We start from the raw sequence: 20,115 nt of genomic DNA on the forward strand, positions 1-20,115 counted from the left end.
TAAAGGTATACAATTTTTATTTGTGAATTATACCTCAGTAAAGCTGGACAAATGAACTGTATTTGCAACATGGTAGGAATATATGACATTGGGTATTAATGCAAATGGAATTTTCAGTGCCATGGTGAAAATGTTATACCACTGAACAAAAAAAAAGTAGTGTAAAATGAAGTAAAATGTGAAAATCCCTAATAAATGCAGAAATATGAACTGCTTATCCAAAAGAGAAAAGTCTTTTGAGTTCCTCAAGAAGATTCTCTCTTTGGATGCTGGGCGCGGTGGATGCCGGGCACCTGTATCCGAGCACTTTGGGAGGCCGAGGAAGATGGATCACTGGAGGCCAGGAGTTCAAGACCAGCCTGTCCAACATGGTGAAACCCCGTCTCTACTAAAAATACAACAATTAGCCGGGTGTGATGGCACGTACCTGTAATCGCAGCTACTCGGGAGGCTGAGGCACAAGAATTGCTTGAACCTGGGAGGCAGAGGTTGCAGTGAGCCGAGATTGCGCCACTGGCGTCCAGCCTGGACCACAGAGTGAAACTCCGTCTCAAAAAAAAAAAGAAAGAAAGGAAAAAAAAGAAGGTTCTTTCTTTGGGCACTCCTTTTCAACATATTCAGCATAAATGAATTAATGATACCATTTTTACTAGGTGAGTGTGTTTGGGCAAGTTGCTTCAGTGCTCATTCTCTTGGTTTCCTTTTTTTTTTTTTTTTTTTTTTTTTTGAGACAGGGTCTTTCTCTGTCACCTAAGCTGGAGTGCAGTGGAGTGAACATAGCTCACTGCAGCCTCCAACACCTAGCCTCAAGAGATCCTCCTGCTTCAGTCTCCCAAATAGCTGGGACTACTGGCATGTACCACCATGCCTGGCTAGTTTTTAATTTCTCTTTTTTTGTAAGCACAGGGTGTTGCTATGTTGCCCAGGATGGTCTTGAACTACTGGGCTCAAGTGATCCTCCCACCTCAGCCTCCCAAAGTTTTGGATTACAGGCATGAGCCACGGTACCTGGCTGTCTTTTGCTTTCCTTATCTGTAAAAACTAAGGATAATAACAGTACCCTTACAAAGTTGGTGGAAGAATGATATTAGTTAATACAAATGAAGTGCTAACAAAAAGAGCTTTGGAACACAGCAAGTACTTGTTAGGTATGGTTATTGTCATCAAAACACTTTTCAAGGCAAACTTGTGGTTTCACCTATCACCTGAGACATATGACTTCTAAGTCCATCAGATCTTCTCTTTTGGTTTTTATTTTTAAATTAATTAAATATTATTATTCTTATTATTTGAGACAGAGTCCGCTCTGTCGCCCAGGCTGGAGTGCACGGGCACGATCCCAGCTCACTGCAACCTCCACCTCCCAGGTTCAAGCAATTCTGGTGCCTCAGCCATCCAAAGAAGCTGGGATTACAGGCATGCACCACCATACCCAGTTAATTTTTGCATTTTTAGTAGAGATAGGGTTTCACCATGTTGGCCAGGCTGGTCTTGAACTCCTGGCCTCAAGCAATCCACCCATCTGGGCCTCCCAGTGTGCTGGGATTACAGGCGTGAGCCATCGTGCCTGGCCCTCTTTTCATTTTAGAGATAGGAATCTCATTCTCTTCCAGAGGCTGGAGTGCAAAGGCATGAACATAACTCATTGCAGTCTCCAATTCCTGGGCTAAAGGGATGTTTCCCCCTCTGCCTTTGGAGTAGCTGGGCCTCAGAACTGTGCCACAACTACTGGCTTCCATCAAGATCTCTGTCCTACCATTTCATCTTCCTACTAGGCTATCCCCACATGGATAGATAAATGGTACCTCAAGTGAAAGAAATCAACTACCTAAAATAGGATTTTCCACTCCAAACTAGATTTTCTTTACATGTCATTTCTGTTAATGTGGGTCACACACACTGGTAAGCTCAGAATCATCTTTTTCTTTTCTTTTATTCACATCCAATATGGTTGAAATAAAACAAAACAAAATGCTGTTTTTCCTTTTTTAGAAAGGCAATACTTGTTCATTATATCAAAATTTAGAAAATATGGAAAAACAAAAAGGATAAAAAATTATCCACAACCAAAATAGCCCAAATTTCCAGTTAAAAATATCAACGCATTTGATATTTGTCCACATAATTAAGACTGTAATGTTTACACAAATGTGAGCTTTTAAAATCTAAAAGGCTCCCACTATCAAAAATGTTTTGTTAAATTTTGTTTTAAAAGTAAGATTTTAATATCCAAATTCCCAAAATAGACATTTTTGAAGATTTGGAAAATACAGACGGCTGAAAATCTTTACATTATTACTGTTAAATTTTGGTATGTTCTGTTATTCTGCTAGTGAAATATATATAGATTTGGGGGGGCTATTCCTTTTCCTTTTTTTTTTTTTTTTTTTGAGACAAGTGTCTCACTCTGGTGCCCAGGATGGAATGCAGTGGCGCTATCACAGTTCATTGTAACCTGGAACTCTTGGGATCCTCCCGCCTCGACCTCCCAAAGTGCTGGGGCTACCGGCTTGAGCCACTGTGCCAGGCGAATGGCTATTCCTATATACACAGTTGACCCTTGAATAACATGGGTTTGAACTGCCTGGGTCCACTTATAAGCCGACAGAAAATACAGTATTGGAGGGGCCTGCATATAGAGAGGTCTGACTTTTCCTCTAAGTGTTCCACCCGCAGGACTGACTGCGGGATTTGAGAATGCGCTTTTTTTTTTTTTTTTTTTTTTTTTTAGGAAGTCTTACTCTCGCCCAGGCTGGAGTGCAGTGGCGCGATCTCAGCTCACTGCAACCCTCGCCTCTCAGTTTCAAGCGATTCTCGTGCCTCAGCCTCCCGAGTAGCTGGGATTACAGGGGCCCACCTCCACGCCCGGGTAATTTTTTGTATTTTTAGTAGAGACGGGCTTTCGCCATGTTGGCCAGGCTGGTCTCCAACTCCTGGCCTCAGGTGATCCGCCCGCCTCGGCCCCCCAAAGTGTTGGGATTACAGGCGTGAGCCACGGCGCCCGGCGGGCAAGACACCCTCAGAGCACAGGGTGCTGCCAAGAGCCCGGCCGAGTGCAGCTCGAGCGCCGACGTCGCCAAGGATACACAGTGCTGACGCAGTACTCAAGTTCGTCACAGTGGTTCTCCGCCGGCTACACCGCTGCGTCAGTGGCTTGCAGGCGCATTCCTCTTGGAATTGGCGACTGCTGCGGTGCTGAGCGCTGGTTTCACGCGTCTCGGGAGCCAGGTTGGCGGCGCGATGAGTTGCAGCAAGGCCTACGGGGAGCGGTACGTCGCCTCGGTGCAGGGCTCCGCCCCGTCGCCTCGAAAGGTGAGTGGATCGCGAAGAGACCGGCGGCCCCGATGGCTCAGGCGTCATGGCTCCCGACGGGCGCTGCTCCCTGGCGCGCTCTGTTGAGGCGCTGGCCGGCTAGCGCAGTCCCGTGGGCGGCGTGGCGCTTGCAAGCGCAGGAAGAGTCCTGGGGGGACCGCGGTGGGCAGGAGACCGTTGGCGCCGGCGCTTCCTCTTTCTCCCGGCTTGTTCCCGACGGGAACGTGGCGGGATCGTGGCTCACTGCAGCGTTGACGTCCTGGGCTCAATCCGTCCTCCCACTTTAGCCTCCTGGGTAGCTGAGACTACAGGCATGCCAGCTACAGGCATGCGCCACCATGCCCGGCTTTTTTCTTTAATGTAGAGATGGGGTCTTACCATGTTACCCAGGCTGGTCTCCAACTCCTGGGCTCAAGTGATCCTCCCGCCTTGGCCCCAAGTGCTGAGATTACAGGTGTGAGCCACTCTGCTCAGCCTGATTTTTTTTTTTTTAACAAGCTTAAAAAAAAAAAAAAAAAAGCAAGCTTAGAGCCTTTCTGAGATTCTTAGTGGGGACCTTGGCTTCCAAAAGATTAAAAACCACTGGTCTAGACAGAAGTTAGAATGTTCTTTCAACTACATAGCTTTTACATTAAATAAAGTGGAGTGGTAGCAAAATTTTGAGGATTGGTTATTATGACCACCTCTCTTACACTTACAGAGTCTTTTTTCCCCCCCAAATTTAAAGTCATTTACATTAGAACCTGGGGATTTCAGCGGAATATGGATTAACTAGTGAGTAACTTTGGAACATGTGAAGCTATTCTGTAAAGTTAGGTTTGAGTGAAATGACAAAACAGGGTGCTTTGGATAGAAGGTAAAGAATGGAGGGAGAAGAGGCAGTGGCTGTGAAGAATATAAAGAGGTTAGTATTCTCCCCCACTTTGGCAGAGGCTGGCCATCTGTGAACTGCCCATGCTTTCTAGAATGTCTGAGTTTTGGAGTGTGATGATGTGTCTGTATATCATATCTTTCTAGTCTTCCATTGTGCTTTCATTTGTTAGTCTTCTCTTGTTTTGCCATTTTTCTACTCCCTCACATGTGCTTTTGCCCTTCTTAAAAATATTCTTCGTCTGTAATCCGAGCACTTTGGGAGGCTGAGAGACCAGCCTGACCAATATGGTGAAAATCCGTCTCTATTAAAAATACAAAAATGAGCCGGGCGTGGTGGCAGCGCCTGTAGTCCCACCTACTCGGTAGGCTGAGACAGGAGAATTGCTTGAACCCTGGAGGCAGAGGTTGTGGTGAGCAGAGATTGCACCACTGCACTCCAGCCTGTGTGACAGAGCGAGACTCTGTCTCCAAAAAAGAAAAAAAGAAAAAAAGATTTAATTCTTTCTCTAGTTTTTCTTTTTCCAGATGGCTTCTGTTTAGTTTTTCTATGTTCTGTCAAGTCGGTTTCTTATTCTGCAGCTGATTCCTACTTCTCAAAGTCTACTTGACAGCTCTTATTTTTATTTATTTATTTTTTAGAATAGGGTCTTGCTGTGTTGCCCATCAAATTTTTGGGCATAAATGATCCTCCTACCTCTGTTTCCTGAGTACTTAGGACTACAGGCAGGCACCTTTGACAGCTGTTAGCTGTTTTTTCTGCCCTTTACATCTATACTTCATACTTCTGAGTAACACACATATATACTTTTGTTATTTTTAATTCCCTTTCTCCCATTTTAGACATTTTCTTTTCTTTTCTTTTCTTTTTTTTTTTTTTTTTTTTGAGACGGAGTCTCGCTCTATCGCCTAGGCTGGAGTGCAGTGTCGCGATCTCGGCTCACTGCAAACTCTGCCTCGGGGTTCACGCCATTCTTCTGCCCCAGCCTGTAGCTGGGACTACGGGCACCCACCACAACACTCGGCTAATTTTTTAGCATTTTTAGTAGAGACGGGGTTTCACCGTGTTAGCCAGGATAGTCTCGATCTCCTGACCTCATGATCCGCCCGCCTCAGCCTCCCAAAGTGCTGGGATTACAGGCGTGAGCCACCGCGCCCGGCCCCATTTTAGACATTCTTTACTGGCTATTATGCTCCTCCAAAACTGTCCTCAGACACTTTGGTTTGCCCCTCATTCTTTCAGTACTGTTATTGCAGTTTTTGTTTAAATGAATAGTTAACATTTATATAAATATAAGGTAAATATTTTTGCATTTGAATTGCCCTTGTTGTGCAGTTTTTTTTTTTTATTATACTTTAAGTTTTAGGGTACATGTGCACATTGTGCAGGTTAGTTACATATGTATACATGTGCCATGCTGGTGCGCTGCACCCACGTTTTCCTGGACTGAATAATTGCTTTATTTTTTGGTTTGCTTGTATGTTGTGTTACTACTTGCTTACTTAAACTCAGCAATTTAAACCCTCAAATGTGGTCAGACTGGTCACATAATCCCATCAATTTCAGCTTAAAACATTGATTGATTGATGGATTGATTGTCTGTCTACCTGGAATACCCTTACTAACCAACTTCTCCAACCCGGATTGGTTTTTCTTCCTCTTTGCTACACAGCTGTGCTCTTGGGACTTCCCTTTATCACCAGTTTGAGAATTCCCTTCATCTTTTTTCTGAGTTAGACCCTTTGTTTCTTGTATCTCATGTCCTCTTCATTTACTTTGTTTTGGTGTAGCATAGTCTCACTTGCTTTGAGGAAAAGTGGATGAGAGGTTTTTTTGTTTGTTTTTGTTTTGGGACAGAGTCTTGCTCTGTTGCCCAGGCTGGAGTGCAGTGGCATGGTCTCAGCTCACCACAACCTCCGCCTCCCGGGTTCAAGCAATTCTCCTGCCTCAGCCTCCCGAGTAGCGGGATTACAGGTGTGCGCCACCACGCCCGGCTAATTTTTTCTATTTTTAGTAGAGATGGGATTTCACCATACTGGTCAGGCTGGTCTGGAAACTAATGGTATGTCTTTAAAACGTCTTTACTTAATTTGGTTGATCATTTGGTTATCGAATTCTGAGTTTGAAATAAATTTTTTTGCAATTTTGAAAGCATTGCTCCATTTTCTAGAAGTTCTGTTGTTAGGAGTCCCATGAGATTCTTGTTCTTGGTAACTTAAAGGTTTTCTGGAAGTGTCCTTTCAATTGGGAAACTCATTTCTTTCAGTTCTGTAGCATTTCTTGTATTATTTCTTTGACCATTTCTTACCCTTTTTTTAATGATGTTTACCTGAAAGCTGGAGTTTCTCTAATTTTTCTCTTATTCTTCTCTTTTGTTTGTTCTGCCTTTTGAGAGATTTCCTTACCCTTATGTTCCCGGGGAAGAAGATTGGGGAACTCATGGTTCAGTATCTAGACTTTTCCTCATTGTCCTGTATAATCACGGCCCTCACCCTTGTTGGGACTCCACAGATTTGGAGCTGATCAGATGGGTTTGTTGAGAACAGCAGCTTTTTTGGAGGATTTTAGGGGGAGGGAGATTCATTTGACTGTGCAAGATGGGTGACAGAGCGAGACTCCGTTTGAATTAAAAAAAAAAAGAGAGAAATTTAGAACTGCATAATGAAAAAGTAGGCCACAAATATTAAGTTTTGGACAATTACAATTACATCTCTATCTTACTGTGCAAGATAGCGATGATGTGGCATCTCTTAGGGTCTTACTGTTCCTGTTTTCAGCCCTGCATCAGTTCTTGATATTTGGCAGCTTAAGTGAATTCAGGTATTTGCTTATAGTGACATCTGCTGTCATGTAAAGAAGTACTGCTTGAATCAGATATTGTCCTGTTTACATAACATGGGCTGTGCTCCTTCCTAGCTGTATATCTTTAAACAAGACATTTACCTGCTTGAGCTTCAGTTCCCTTGTAAAGTGAGCAGGTTAGAGGCAAAAGATCATATAGAAGAATAATTTGTAAAGTTGTTTAATTATCTTAAGATTGTCTACTTTAATAACATAGTTGGAAGCAAAGAAGGTAATGGAATTATTTTTCTATTATGTTTTGGCATTGTACCTTGAATCTATTTCTTCATTCTGAAAAGGGAGAACTGGCCGGGCTCGGTGGCTGACGCCTGTAATCCCAGCACTTTGGGAGGCGGAGGAAGTCAGATCACAAGGTTGAGAGATCGACACCATCTTGGCCAACATGGTGAAACCCCATCTCTACTAAAAATACAAAAATTAGCTGGGCATGGTGGCGTGTGCCTGTAGTCCCAGCTTGTACCTGGGACGCAGAGGTTGCAGTGAGCTGAGATCGAGCCACCGCACTCCAGCCTGGCGACAGAGCAAGACTCCATCTCAAAAAAAAAAAAAAAAAAGGAAGGGGGGAACAAGCCTTGTTCCTTTATGTGCTGTCCTGACTGTTGTGTATTATTTTTGTTAAGATTGCTATAGTTCTTTTTTTTTTGAGACGGAGTCTTGCTCTGTCGCCAGTGCTGGGATTGCAGGTGTTAGCCTGGCATTGAGCAACGTTTTGTAATTTAAGCATACAAGTCTCTCACCTCCTCGTTTACATTTATTCCCAGGCATTTTTTTCTTTTAGATGCGATTGTAAATGGAATTGCTTTCTTAATTTCCTTTTCTGATTGTTCGTTGCTGGTACAGTAGTCCCTTCTTATCCACAGTATTGCCTTACGTGGTTTTACTTACCTGCGTCACCCGTGGTCCAAAAATATTGAATGGAAGATTATATAAATAAACATTTCATGAGTTTTAAATTGCAAACAGTTCTCAATAACATGATAAAAATCTCACGGCCTCCTGCTCCGTCCTACCCAGGACACGAGTCATCCCTTTGTCCAACATATTCATGCTGTATGTGCTCGCCACCCGCTAGTTACATACTAGCCATCTCAGTTATCAGATCAGTTGTTGGAGTATTGCAGTGCTTGTGTTCAAGTAACCCTTATTTTATTTAAAATGGCACCAAACAGCAAGAGTAGCGATGCTGGCAGTTCACATATGCAGAGAGAAGCCATATAGTGCTTCCTTTAAGTGAAGAGGTGAGCTTTTGACTTAGGAAAGAAAAAAGATCATATACTGGGGTTGCTAAGATCTATGGTAAGAACAAATCTTTTGTCCATGAAATTGTGAAGAAGGAAAAAGAAATTTGTGCTGGTTTTGTTGTGACACCCCAAACTTGAAAAGTTACAGCCACAGTGTGTGATAAGTGCTTAGTTGAGATGGACAAGACATTAAATTTGTGGGTGGAGGACACAAACAGGAAACATGTTTCGATTGATGGCAACCTGGTTTGATACTATTCATCGTTTTGGACATTCACTGGGGTCTTGGAATTTCAAAAATAAGATGTTTGAGTAGCTGTATACTCTTTATCACATGGGTGGAACATACTCTGGTTGTATCAGCATTTTTTTTTTTTTTTTGAGATGGAATCATTCTGTTGCCCAGGTTGGAGTGCAGTGGTGCGATCTTGGCCCACTGCAGCCTCTGCCTCCCGGGTTCAAGCGATTCTTTGCCTCAGCCTACCAAGCAGCGGGGATTACAGGTGTGTGCCACCATGCCCAGCTAATTTTTGTATTTTTAGTAGAAAGGAGGTTTCTGTATGTTGGCCAGGCTGGTCTCGAACTCTTGGCTTCAAGTGATCCACCTGCCTCAGTCTCCAAAAGTGCTGGGATTACAGGTGTGAGCCACCGCACCCAGCCTGGTGTGCATCAGCATTTTGGACTTTGGAGTTTATGTAACCAAGGAGCCAGGCTGTGGACCTCATCTATTACTTGAAGAATTCAATATTTATTTCTGCCTTTTTGACTCCTTGACTGTAAAATACTGATCTGATCTGTAGAGAGAACAGTACATGTACTATTAAGGCACAGGGAATCCTCAGTGCCTTAATAGATCCTAAGTACTTACTTATTCTTTCCCATAGAGGCTTACACATGGTAGGAAAAGAGATTTCTGGAATACCTTTCCTCCCCAAAGAAAGCTGGTTTCTTTTGTTTGTTAAGTGAGAGAGTGGTACCACAGGGTTTCCAAGATTTCCAAGGCTGATGAAAATTCTTAACTTCTGTTGTCTGCTTGTCTTGCTTTCTTGAATTTATTTTTTGTATGTTATGTATTTATTATTTAGAGACAGGATCTCCCTGTGTCACCCAGGCTGGAGTGCAGTGTCACAGTCATAACTCACGGCAGTGTCAACCTCCTGGGCTCAAGTGATTCTCCTTCCTTGGCCTCCTGAGTAGCTAGGAATACAGGCATGCTCCACTATGCCTGGCTATTTTTTTCCTCCTGGAGACAGGATCTTGTTGTGTTGCATAGGCTGGTTTCAAACTCTTGGCCTCAAAGCTAGCCTCCCACCTTGGTCTCTGAAAGTGCTAGAATTAAATAGAATTAAAGATGTGACCAACTGCACCCAGCTTATTTATGATGACGATGATGATGATGTTTGGGAGATGGAGTCTCTGTCGCCCAGGCTGGAGTGCAATGGCACGATCTCAGCTGACTGCAACCTCTGGCTCACTGCAACCTCCACCTCCTGGGTTCAACTGATTCTCGTGCCTTAGCCTCCCGAGTAGCTGGGATTACAGGCACCCGCCATCATGCCTGGCTAATTTTTCTATTTTTGTAGAGACGGAGTTTCACCATGTTATAACGCCAGGCTGGTCTCAAACTCCTGATCTCAGGTGATCCGCCCACTCCGGCCTCCCAAAGTGCTGGGATTACAGGCATGAGCCGCTGCACCCAGCTCTATTTTTTGTTTTGTGATAGGAAATTATAAAACATGGAATTATGCATTTGTCAGGCTTTAAAAAAAACTTTTAAGTGAATGAAAATGGCATATTTGAACATAAACTTAGGGCAGATTTTTACTACTTTTGAAAAAATGTTGGAAAATATTTCTGTATGAAACGTAAAACAACTTTTAATTTTTTTTAGAAGTCAATGAGAGGATTCTATTTTGCAAAGCTGTATTATGAAGCTAAAGAATATGATCTTGCTAAAAAGTAAGTACAAACTGTAACATGTATTCTTTTTTTAAAATCAATGCCTTTTCTAATTTTCTTCTTTGAAATAGGTAAAAATATGTTCTTAGTAGTTCTTCCTAAGTGTATTCTGGAATAAGGGATTTATCACTCAGACTGATGCTAAGGACCAGCCTAGATTCCATTGAGATTGAAACGGTAATTAGTGTTTTCTGCATGCTGCTGCTTTATACCAAGGGCAAGAAATTGTTTGGCTTAAAACACTTTTTCTAAAAATGGTCTTCTGTTGGAGTAAAAGAGGACCATGCCTATATCTTAATTTGTTTTTGGTTAGATATCTGATACCTTAATCAGATGGAAAATAGCAATGAATAAAAAATTAAACTGTAATTGTAAGGCAGGAGAATAGCTTGTATAAAAGATCTTTAATTGACACAATATATGATGCTGTAAGGCTCTGTCCTGGGGATAAGAAGCTTGGTGATTCTGATTTCCTGACTGGGAGTGGATTAAAGCAGGAAATTAAGAGGGAGGCAGGCTTTTTTTTTTTTAGGCAGTATCTGTCTCTCTTGCTCAGGCTGGAGTGCAGCAGCTGGCTCCATCTTTGCTCACTGTAACCTCTGCCTTCTGGGCTCAAGAGATCTTCCCACCTCAGCGCCCCAAGTAGCTGGGGATACAGATGAGCACCACCACCCCTGGCTAAGGTTTGCATTTTTTGGTAGAGACAGGTGTCACTATGTTGCCCAGGCTAGTCTTGAACTTCTGAGCACAGCAGTCTGCCTGCCTCGGCCTCCCATGGTGTTGGGACTACAGGTGTGTGTTACTGCTCCCAGCTGGGAGGCAGGCTTTTAAAGGCATCCAAAGGAAGATGGAAATGCTGGTAAGAAAGGAAAATGGTGGTACATAAATTATGTAACTAGCAGCACTGTGACTGTTAACTCTTGTACCTTTTTACTGTGAGACTTTAATCCCTTAGTTTGGGTCTGGCCTAATTTCTCTGATGGTAATACTGTCAAGGAACCTAGAGGATATTTACTTATTTTAGTTGTTACTTGATTTGAGAAATGGAAATTTCCTGTATTTGGTACTGTAATTAGTAATTTGTATTCTGTTCGATTTTAGCTGGATATAGTACTGTTAGAAATTACTTTCTTGCTTAAAGGGTAAGTGTATTTCCCTTTGTTGTTTGGGAAATTGTTGCTGTTTAGTATTTTGCATTATGATAACTTTAAAAATGTTTACTATAATCACTTCTAATTTATTTGCAAAACTGTTAGTGCTTTATTAAAATGTGATCAGGAAGAAAAAGCAATTTATATGTTCATTTCTTATGCGTGGATAACACTGGAGAAAAATTTGGTAAATGTGACATTTAATGGTAAAATGAGTATGTGGTCAACTCTATGTACGTGTTTTTAAGTATTACCCATTTCTTTCTATGAATACTTTTGAGTTATCTGCATAAATAGTGGTAGTTTTGAGTAACAATATAAACGAGTTTAGTGGTTGCTTTGGTTTAAGATGTATTCTTCGGTTAGCATTTAAAAGTACAGTTCTAAGTTTAATTTACTTTTGTATTACTTTTGAAAAACAGATACATATGTACTTACATTAATGTGCAAGAGAGGGATCCCAGAGCTCACAGATTTCTGGGTCTTCTTTATGAATTGGAAGAAAACACAGAGAAAGCCATTGAATGTTACAGGGTAAGTTATAGGATTCAAATATAGCCTTTGCATAGCCAAACACATGATGCCCAGAGAAATTTATATAAGTAAGTCAAATATATTTTATGAATATCATAAAACAGGCATTGGTATCATAGTACAATTATGTGACACAGCTTGGAACAGATTTAGAATTGTTTAACACCTATAAATTATAAGTCTAACATGGTCAGAAATGGTGTTCTTTTGTGTTTTTTGCATTCAAATGACACAAATATAATTTTTATTTGATTCATTTCCAGAAAATTCCAAGACACTTTTATTTTAACACCTTTGAAGTAACATGTTTTCTCTAGAAGTAGAATTTTTTAAGGGTTGGAGTGATAATTTTTAACCTTTATATATAAGTATATAAGTATATATACTCCTACATACATACATACAATTTATTTACTAATCTTTAATTTCTTTTCTGATATTAGCGTTCAGTGGAATTAAACCCAACACAAAAAGATCTTGTGTTGAAGATTGCAGAATTGCTTTGTAAAAATGATGTTACTGATGGAAGAGCAAAATACTGGGTTGAAAGAGCAGCTAAAGTTTTCCCAGGAAGTCCTGCAATTTATAAACTAAAGGTAAACAAACAAAACACAAAGGGAGAAAACTTAAGACATAACCGTTTCTAATATTTGGAGTTTAAATTACTTTTCAATAGCAAACCTTAAGCCCAGGTGTTTGTGTTTCCTTTAACATTTTTCTTTTAAAAAGTGTATTAAAACCTTTCTGAGCATCTGCTGTCTTATTAGGCATTGTTATACTTTATAAGTGACATCTCATTTACCCTTCTGGAATAATTAATATTTTAGGGATTTTACAGTTTAGTAGCTGTAAACTAAGTAGAGCTAATATTTACATTAAGTTCTGTCTGGTATACAATTTTTGCTTCATTAAGTGAAAATTACCTACAGGATGACAATTTAGGGATATTTTAAAGAAGAGTTTTCTAATAACTATTGTCTGAAAGTAGAAGGGATTGTATTTTGAGATAGTAAAGTTTTCAAGCAAAAGATAAAAGGTGGTTTCTCTAGTATATAAGACGTAATTACTAAAAATGGTAGGAAGTTCTTGCTAGTGTGTTGACTGGTCCTGATATTCTTTATAGAGTAAAATATAGTTTACCAAGTAACTTTTCTGGAGAAAATCTACACAAATATGTTTGGCAAACATTTAAAATGTATATTGTAATGTTTTATATATTAATGTATACTTTATTGTGTATGTACAATATAAAATTATAAATGTATATTTGCCTTTAGCCTCCTCCTACCCCCATTATATATGTTTCTGATAGAAATTTTAAAAATTTTAATTTTGAAATAATTATAGATTTTTTTGCACAGGAAGTTGCAAAGATTGCACAGAAAGATCCTATATGCTACTTCATTTTCCCCCAATGCTTATACAGGTTGAGCATTTAAAATCCGAAATCCTAAATGCTCCAAAATCTGAAATTTTTTGAGCACTGACATGATGCTCAAAGAAATGCTCATTGGAAAATTTTGGATTTCAGATTTTCAGATTTGGGATGCTCTGCCTGCTAAATATCCTGCAAATATTCCAAAGTCTGAAAAAATTCAAAATCTGAAATACTTCTGGTCTCAAGCATTTTGGATAAGGGATACTCAACCTGTTTAACCCAATCAAAGCACAATATCAAAATCAGGAATTTTGACATTGGTACAATGTGTATGTATAGTTTTCTTTCATTTTATCACGTGTAGATTCATACCACCACTGCCGTCAAGATACAGAACTACTCTATTACCACAGAGATCTTCCTCATGCTGCCCCTTTTGTAGTCATGCTATTTACTTCTCTTCACTATGCCTGACCTCTGGCAACCATTAATCTGTTCTCCATCTTTATACTTTGGTGATTTCAAAATGTTATGTAAATGTCATCATGAAATGTTTGACTTTTTTTTTCTTTTTTCATTGTTTTTGAGACGGAGTCTTGCTCTGTTGCCCAGGTTGGAGTTCACTGGCGCAATCTCGGCTCACTGCCACCTGCGCCTCCCAGGTTCAAGCAATTCTCCTGCCTCAGCCTTCCGGGTAGCTGGGACTACAGGCACATGTTACGGCGTCCCGCTTATTTTTGTATTTTTAGCAGAAACGGGGTTTCACCATGTTGGCCTGGCTGGTCTCGAACTCCTGACCTCATGTGATCTGCCCACCCCAGCCTCCCAAAGTGCTAGGATTACAGGCGTGAGCCACCGCACCCAGCCAAGCATGTGACCTTTTGAGGTTGGCTTGTTCAGTCAGCATAATACCATTTGTGATCCATATTAAGTTTTGTATATCCATAGTTGGTTCCTTTACTTCTGAGTAGTATTTCGTGGTCCACAATTTAACCATTCACTTTTTTAATTTTTTTTTTTTTTTTGAGACAGAGTCTTGCTCTGTCGCCCATGCTGGAGTGCAGTGGTGCTATCTCGGCTCACTGCAACTTCTGCCTCCCGGGTTCTCAGGTGATCCACCCACTTTGGCCTCCCAAAGTGCTGGGATTACAGGTGTGAGCCACTGTGCCCAGCCTTAACCATTCACTTTTGAGGGGCATTTTGGTTATTTCTAGGTTTTGGCTATTGTTCAACTGCTATGAACAATCATGTCCAGATTTTTGAAGCTGAAAAAGCATTGAAGATGCTTCCAAAGATAAATATTACTGATAAGTTTTTCTCCCCAGTAATAAGCAGCTGGATTTTAAATATTAGTCTAAAACGTGAGGTCTAATTGTGCAGATTTCTTTACTCTCTTAGGTGTTATGCCTCAAACATAACTCCCATATTGGGCGTGGCAATCCAGTTAATCTGGTGTCAGTAGTGTTAAAGAACATATGTAATGGCAGGAGATTGTTTTCTTGCAGTGTAACAAGTTAGATACTTTGAAGCATTCTTTAAAGATTTTCTTTAATAACTTGAAGGCACTGTTACACCTTTCCTGTATCAGATTTTTTTTTTTTTGGAATTGAAATCCATGAGATTTATAATTGTCATGCAAAGTAATTCCATTTCTCCTAAAATTTAAGGCTTGCCAAGGTAAACAGTTTCTGACATTTGTTTAATGAATGAGAGTATTACTGTTGAGAAGGCTTTTTCTCTCAAGTATGAGATAGAACTTTTTAAAAGCACTCATAGTGGTTTTTAAAAAATTTTTTTAACATAGAGTCAAAGACTAGGGCTTTTGCAATAGGGAGAGGCCAGGGTATCATCCATCTCGTCCAGAAGAGGAGAAATTGATAAAGGAGAGAGGGGAATGAAATACAGAATAGTAATGGGCGGCTTGGTCTTGAGAGCTGGGGAAAGACGAGTTTAAGTAGGTAAGGTAAAATGGAATTTATATGTGATAGCATCAGGTTTCTCAGTGAAGGATGAATCTAGGTCATAAGTTGAAAGTGAGGGTCAAAGGAAGGTATGGGGAAGTTGGGGAAATAGGAGGTGTGAAGTGTGAGGGAGTGGAGAAAGTGAGTCTGTTAGTACTAAAATGGTATTTTGTTTTAGGCAGCACCAGTTTGATGGTTGAGATAATGCAAATGAAATCAGTTAGCTTGGGGTTATGATTTCCCAAATCTAAGCACACAGAAACCAGTTAGGAGGGTTCTGAGGGAAAGAGGGAATTAGTTGAAGGGATCTGTAAGCAAACAGTAATTATGGATATAAGGGATTATAGCATTTTTTGCCTGACAGAAGAAAGTGTGTGTATTTATATGTGTTTACAGGTGTTTAAAACTTGATGATGTTATTGTCTTGAAGGGAACTTGTCATGTGGTGGAGAAGTATATTTCTGAAAGTAAGGTTATGTAGGCCCTCAGTGAGGTGGAAGAATAAGAAGGATGGTATGGTGGTTTCGGTGGTATGACCAAAATGCAGATTTTGAAGACCTGTGTCAGTGGCAAGTGGATGGTTGAGGTTGGAGTAGAGGATAACATCACTGGAGATGAGGTGATTAAGGAACTGAGTAGTCAGCCTGGGCAACACGGCAAGACCCCATCTCTACAGAACGTTAAAAAAAATTAGCCGGACATGGTGGTGCATGCCTATGGTCCTAGCTTCTTGAGAGGCTGATGGAAGAGCATCGCAAATGAGAAGCGAGTGGCCACAAACCCTACCTCCTCTCCTTGTGTGTAAGTTCAGAGAGAAAAAGCCATCATGGTAGTGGGGGTTATCCTGAGATGATACTGTCTTCATTTAAGGTCAGGAGGTGATGACAGTGCTTTGAGATGATGATGAAGGTAACAGAACAGTGGGAGGAGAGGGGATGTGGGATTGAGTCAGATTTAAGGAGATACAGAGCAGTTTGAGCATAAGGACCTTGTTGCTGAGGATTGACTGGGGAGGTCTAGGCTTCTGGTGGTGACTCAGATGGACAGGGATGTGTGGCAATAGTCCTGGTAGTCTCTGAAGAGAGTATGAGCTACTGCAGTAATCACAGATGCTCTTCTTCACATACAGTTCTTGAGGCTTAGTTTCTGGGTTGTAAGCAACTCTCAGAAGGGACGAATAAGGTATATAGGATGGTGTTTTTGGTGGCATCATCATAAAACTAGACATAGTGGAATGGTGCTTTTTGGGAGCATGACTTGTTTAAAATTGCACAAGTGTTACTCTAATAATTTTTCTTTTTCCTCTCTAAATAGGAACAGCTTCTAGAAGGTGAAGATGGACGGAATAAACTTTTTGACTTGATTCTGTCAGAACTTTATGTAAGACCTGATGACGTCCATGTGAACATCCGGCTAGTGGAGTTGTATCGCTCAAATAAAAGATTGAAGGATGCTGTGGCCCGCTGCCGTGAGGCAGAGAGGAACATAGCTTTGCGTTCAAGTTTAGAGTGGAATTCGTGTGTTGTACAGACCCTTAAGGTAGATAAAAGCTATTGGGTCTTTACATTTCTATGTAGGCAATTAGCATACATCTTTTTGTACTAAAGCAGCAGTGCCCCGCAGGACTTAAATTTCTTTTATTTAGGTAGAACAGTTATAAAACGAAATTTTTACCAGGATCAGTTAAATTTATAATGGGAAAGTTGGGGAGATAACTATGATAAATGTATATATTTTTGGTGTTTTCATTTATAAGGTTGATGTAAAAATCAATGTAGTTTCACAAATGTGGTTGGAGTGAGAAAAGGAATTTGTAGGCATAAAGTGGTTAATTTCTTAACACTTGATTAAGTTTTGTAACTTACTATTCATTCCACAAAATAGGAATATCTGGAGTCTTTACAGTGTTTGGAGTCTGATAAAAGTGACTGGCGAGCAACCAATACAGACTTACTGCTGGCCTATGCTAATCTTATGCTTCTTACGCTTTCCACTAGAGATGTGCAGGAAAGTAGAGAATTACTGGAAAGGTGCGTTGACTTTGAGGAGAATGCTTTAGTATAAATTGTAGTTTTTCTTTTTGCAGTAAGTTCATTGCTCTAAATTTCTTTACTGAATCATTATTTCTATAATGTACCTAGGAGTTAATACAGTGAACCACTAGGAGGCAATCTTATTTTTCTTCTTTTCCGGGAAGTTCTAATTGGTTTTATATGACTTTCCTTTTTAGAGAACTCTTATAGTTCAAGCTTCATTAAAATTAGCCTTATGGTTACTCAGTTTTGTCATAGTCAAGCTTAAAATGAATGTTCTAACTGCTATTTCATATTTTATTTTTTTATAATAGTATAATCGAGTGAAAATTAAAGTTCATCTGTCATCAGATGGCTAGGTTCACATGTACTAGTATAAGCACTTAGCATCACTGGTATTTCAGAAAATACTGTTTTAGCTAAGAAACAAAATAATTCAACTATGTGATTTACCTTTTTTCCTAAATTTTGATTTTGAAAACCAGTGTCTCCATTTTGAAAATAAATTCCATTGAACAAAAACATCACTTGGATTTGTATAAAGATGTTAGTTTAGAGCAGGGGTTGGTTAGAACTTGTGGGCCAAATATGGCCCCTGCCTAATTTTGTTAATATTTATTGGAATGCAGCATGCCTCTGTTTATGTATTGTCTGTGGCTGCTTACATACTACAAGGTTGGAGTTGAGTGGTTGCAGCAGAGATTGTATGCCTGTAAAGCCAGATTAGTAATCTCCTCCTTTTTGTAGAAAAAGTTTACTGATTGCTAGTTTAGGCTGTCCATTTGTTTGGAAGTTAATTTATTTCCCCATCTGGTATAAGGAAAGAAGTTCATTTCACTGAGTGCAGGGAGTAGGTAATTTTCTTGAAAAAGTACATAGTGTCCTAAATTGGTAGGGTAAGAGCAGTATCTAAAAGAACTAACATAACTTTAAGATTATTTTAGAAAACATGTAGGATGTTTTATTTTGTGTTCTTTGTATACTCAAATTTTTTGGTCACAAGTTCCTTTTACATTTTTCTTAAGGACATCAAAGATCTTTGTATGTGGGTTCCTTTTTTTCTTTCTTTCTTTCTTTCTTTTTTTTTTTTTTGAGATGGAGTCTTGCTCTGTCACCAGGCTGGAGTGCAGTGGCACGACCTTGACTCACTGTAAACTCCGCCTCCCGGGTTCAGGCGATTCTCCTGCCTCAGCCTCCCGAGTAGCTGGGACCACAGGCGCACACCACCACACCCAGCTAATTTTTGTATTTTTAGTAGAGACGGGGTTCAGGATGGTCTCAATCTCTCTTTTTTTTTTTTTTTGAAACTGAGTCTTGCTCTCGCCAGGTTGGCATGCAGTGGTGCAGTCTCGGCTCACTGCAACCTCTGCCTCCTGGGTTCAAGTGATTCTCTTGTCTCTGCCTCCTGAATAGGTGGGACTACAGGTGCCCGACACCATACCTGGCTAATTTTTTTTTTTTTTTTTTTTGAGACAGAGTCTCGCTCTGTCACCCAGCCTGGAGTACAGTGGCGCAATCTCGGCTCACTGCAAGCTTCACAATTTCCTCTCAGTGCTCTGAATAAGAGCTTATCCTCCTGCCTCAGGTTGTTCCCCACCAGGAAGCCCCAGGAGGGCCCTGAGGACAGCCCTTGTCCCTCAGAGGGGGAGGCTCAGGAGGGGAGATGACCATGGGGTTGGAGTCACTCAGGGTAGAATCTGGACCATGAGGGGGTGACTTGGGGGCCGAGGGGAGGACCCTGAGGAAGATAAAAAGCTGGTGCCACCCTAGGCAGTTTCACAGTGTGGCTTAGGGCGGTGGGTGACAGATGGTTTGTCAGATCAGTTAATCAGGACTCATGGGCCCTTTGTTACCCCCCTTGTGAACCTCCCAGGTTCACACCATTCTTCTGCCTCAGCCTCCTGAGTAGCTGGGACTACAGGCGCCCACCACCACGCTCGGCTAATTTTTTTGTATTTTTAGTAGAGACGGAGTGTCCCCCTGTTAGCCAGGATGGTCTCGATCTCCTGACCTCGTGATCTGCCCTCCTCGGCCTCCCAAAGTGTTGGGATTACAGGCGTGAGCCACCGCGCTCAGCCCACACCTGGCTAATTTTTGTATTTTTAGTAGAAACAGGGTTTCATCATGTTGGCCAGGATGGTCTCGATATTTTTTTTTTTGAGACGGAGTCTTGCTCTGTTGCCCAGGCTGGAGTGCAGTGGCGCCATCTCGGCTCACTGCAAGCTCTGTCTCCAGGGTTCACGCCATTCTCCTGCCTCAGCCTCCCGAGTAGCTGGGCCTACAGGTGCCCGCCACCACACCCAGCTAATTTTTTGTATTTTTAGTAGAGATGGGGTTTCACTGTGTTAGCCAGGATGGTCTTGATATCCTGACCTTGTGATCCGCCTGCCTCAGCCTCCCAAAGTGCTGGGATTACAGGCATGAGCCACCGTGCCTGGCTGGTCTCGATCTCTTGACCTCTTGATCTGTCTACCTTGGCCTCCCAAAGTACTGGAAGGTCTCAATCTCTTGACATCGTGATCCGCCTGCCTTGGCCTTCCAAAGTGCTGGGATTGCAGGTCTGAGCCACTGCACCCGGCCGTATGTGGGTTATTTCTGTCAGTGTTTATTACATTAGAAATTAAAACAAATAAAAAATGTAATCCATTAAAAATGTAATAAGCCCTATTGTGTGTTAATAATAATAGCTTTTTTTTTTTTTTTTGAGACGGAGTTTTGCTCTTGTTGCCCAGGCTATAGTGCAACAGTGTGATCTCGGATCACTGCAACCTCTGCTTCCCAGGTTCAAGCGATTCTCCTGCCTCAGCCTCCCA

The 20,115-nt window shown here is 41.1% G+C and overlaps 1 protein-coding gene across 4 annotated transcripts in view; it reads left to right on the plus strand.

Moving 5' to 3' along the window:
* The first annotated feature begins 3,051 nt into the window (after positions 1–3,051).
* Positions 3,052–20,115, plus strand: part of LOC101131768 (ranBP2-like and GRIP domain-containing protein 4) — a 75,047-nt gene continuing 57,983 nt past the window's right edge. For 2 of the 4 annotated variants that reach the window (XM_055378219.2, XM_031007798.3), the window contains exons 1-6: positions 3,052–3,312; positions 10,178–10,245; positions 11,819–11,930; positions 12,374–12,526; positions 16,584–16,808; positions 17,154–17,299. In XM_055378219.2, the coding sequence (XP_055234194.2) occupies positions 3,241–3,312; positions 10,178–10,245; positions 11,819–11,930; positions 12,374–12,526; positions 16,584–16,808; positions 17,154–17,299 (776 nt within the window). In that variant the 5' untranslated portion in view covers positions 3,052–3,240. The remainder of the gene's footprint in view (positions 3,313–10,177; positions 10,246–11,818; positions 11,931–12,373; positions 12,527–16,583; positions 16,809–17,153; positions 17,300–20,115) is intronic. The other 2 variants (XM_063695729.1, XM_031007808.3) reach the window with 1 other exon arrangement.

This window comes from Gorilla gorilla, chromosome 12, assembly GCF_029281585.2.
Source record: "Gorilla gorilla gorilla isolate KB3781 chromosome 12, NHGRI_mGorGor1-v2.1_pri, whole genome shotgun sequence".
Lineage (NCBI taxonomy): Eukaryota > Metazoa > Chordata > Mammalia > Primates > Hominidae > Gorilla > Gorilla gorilla.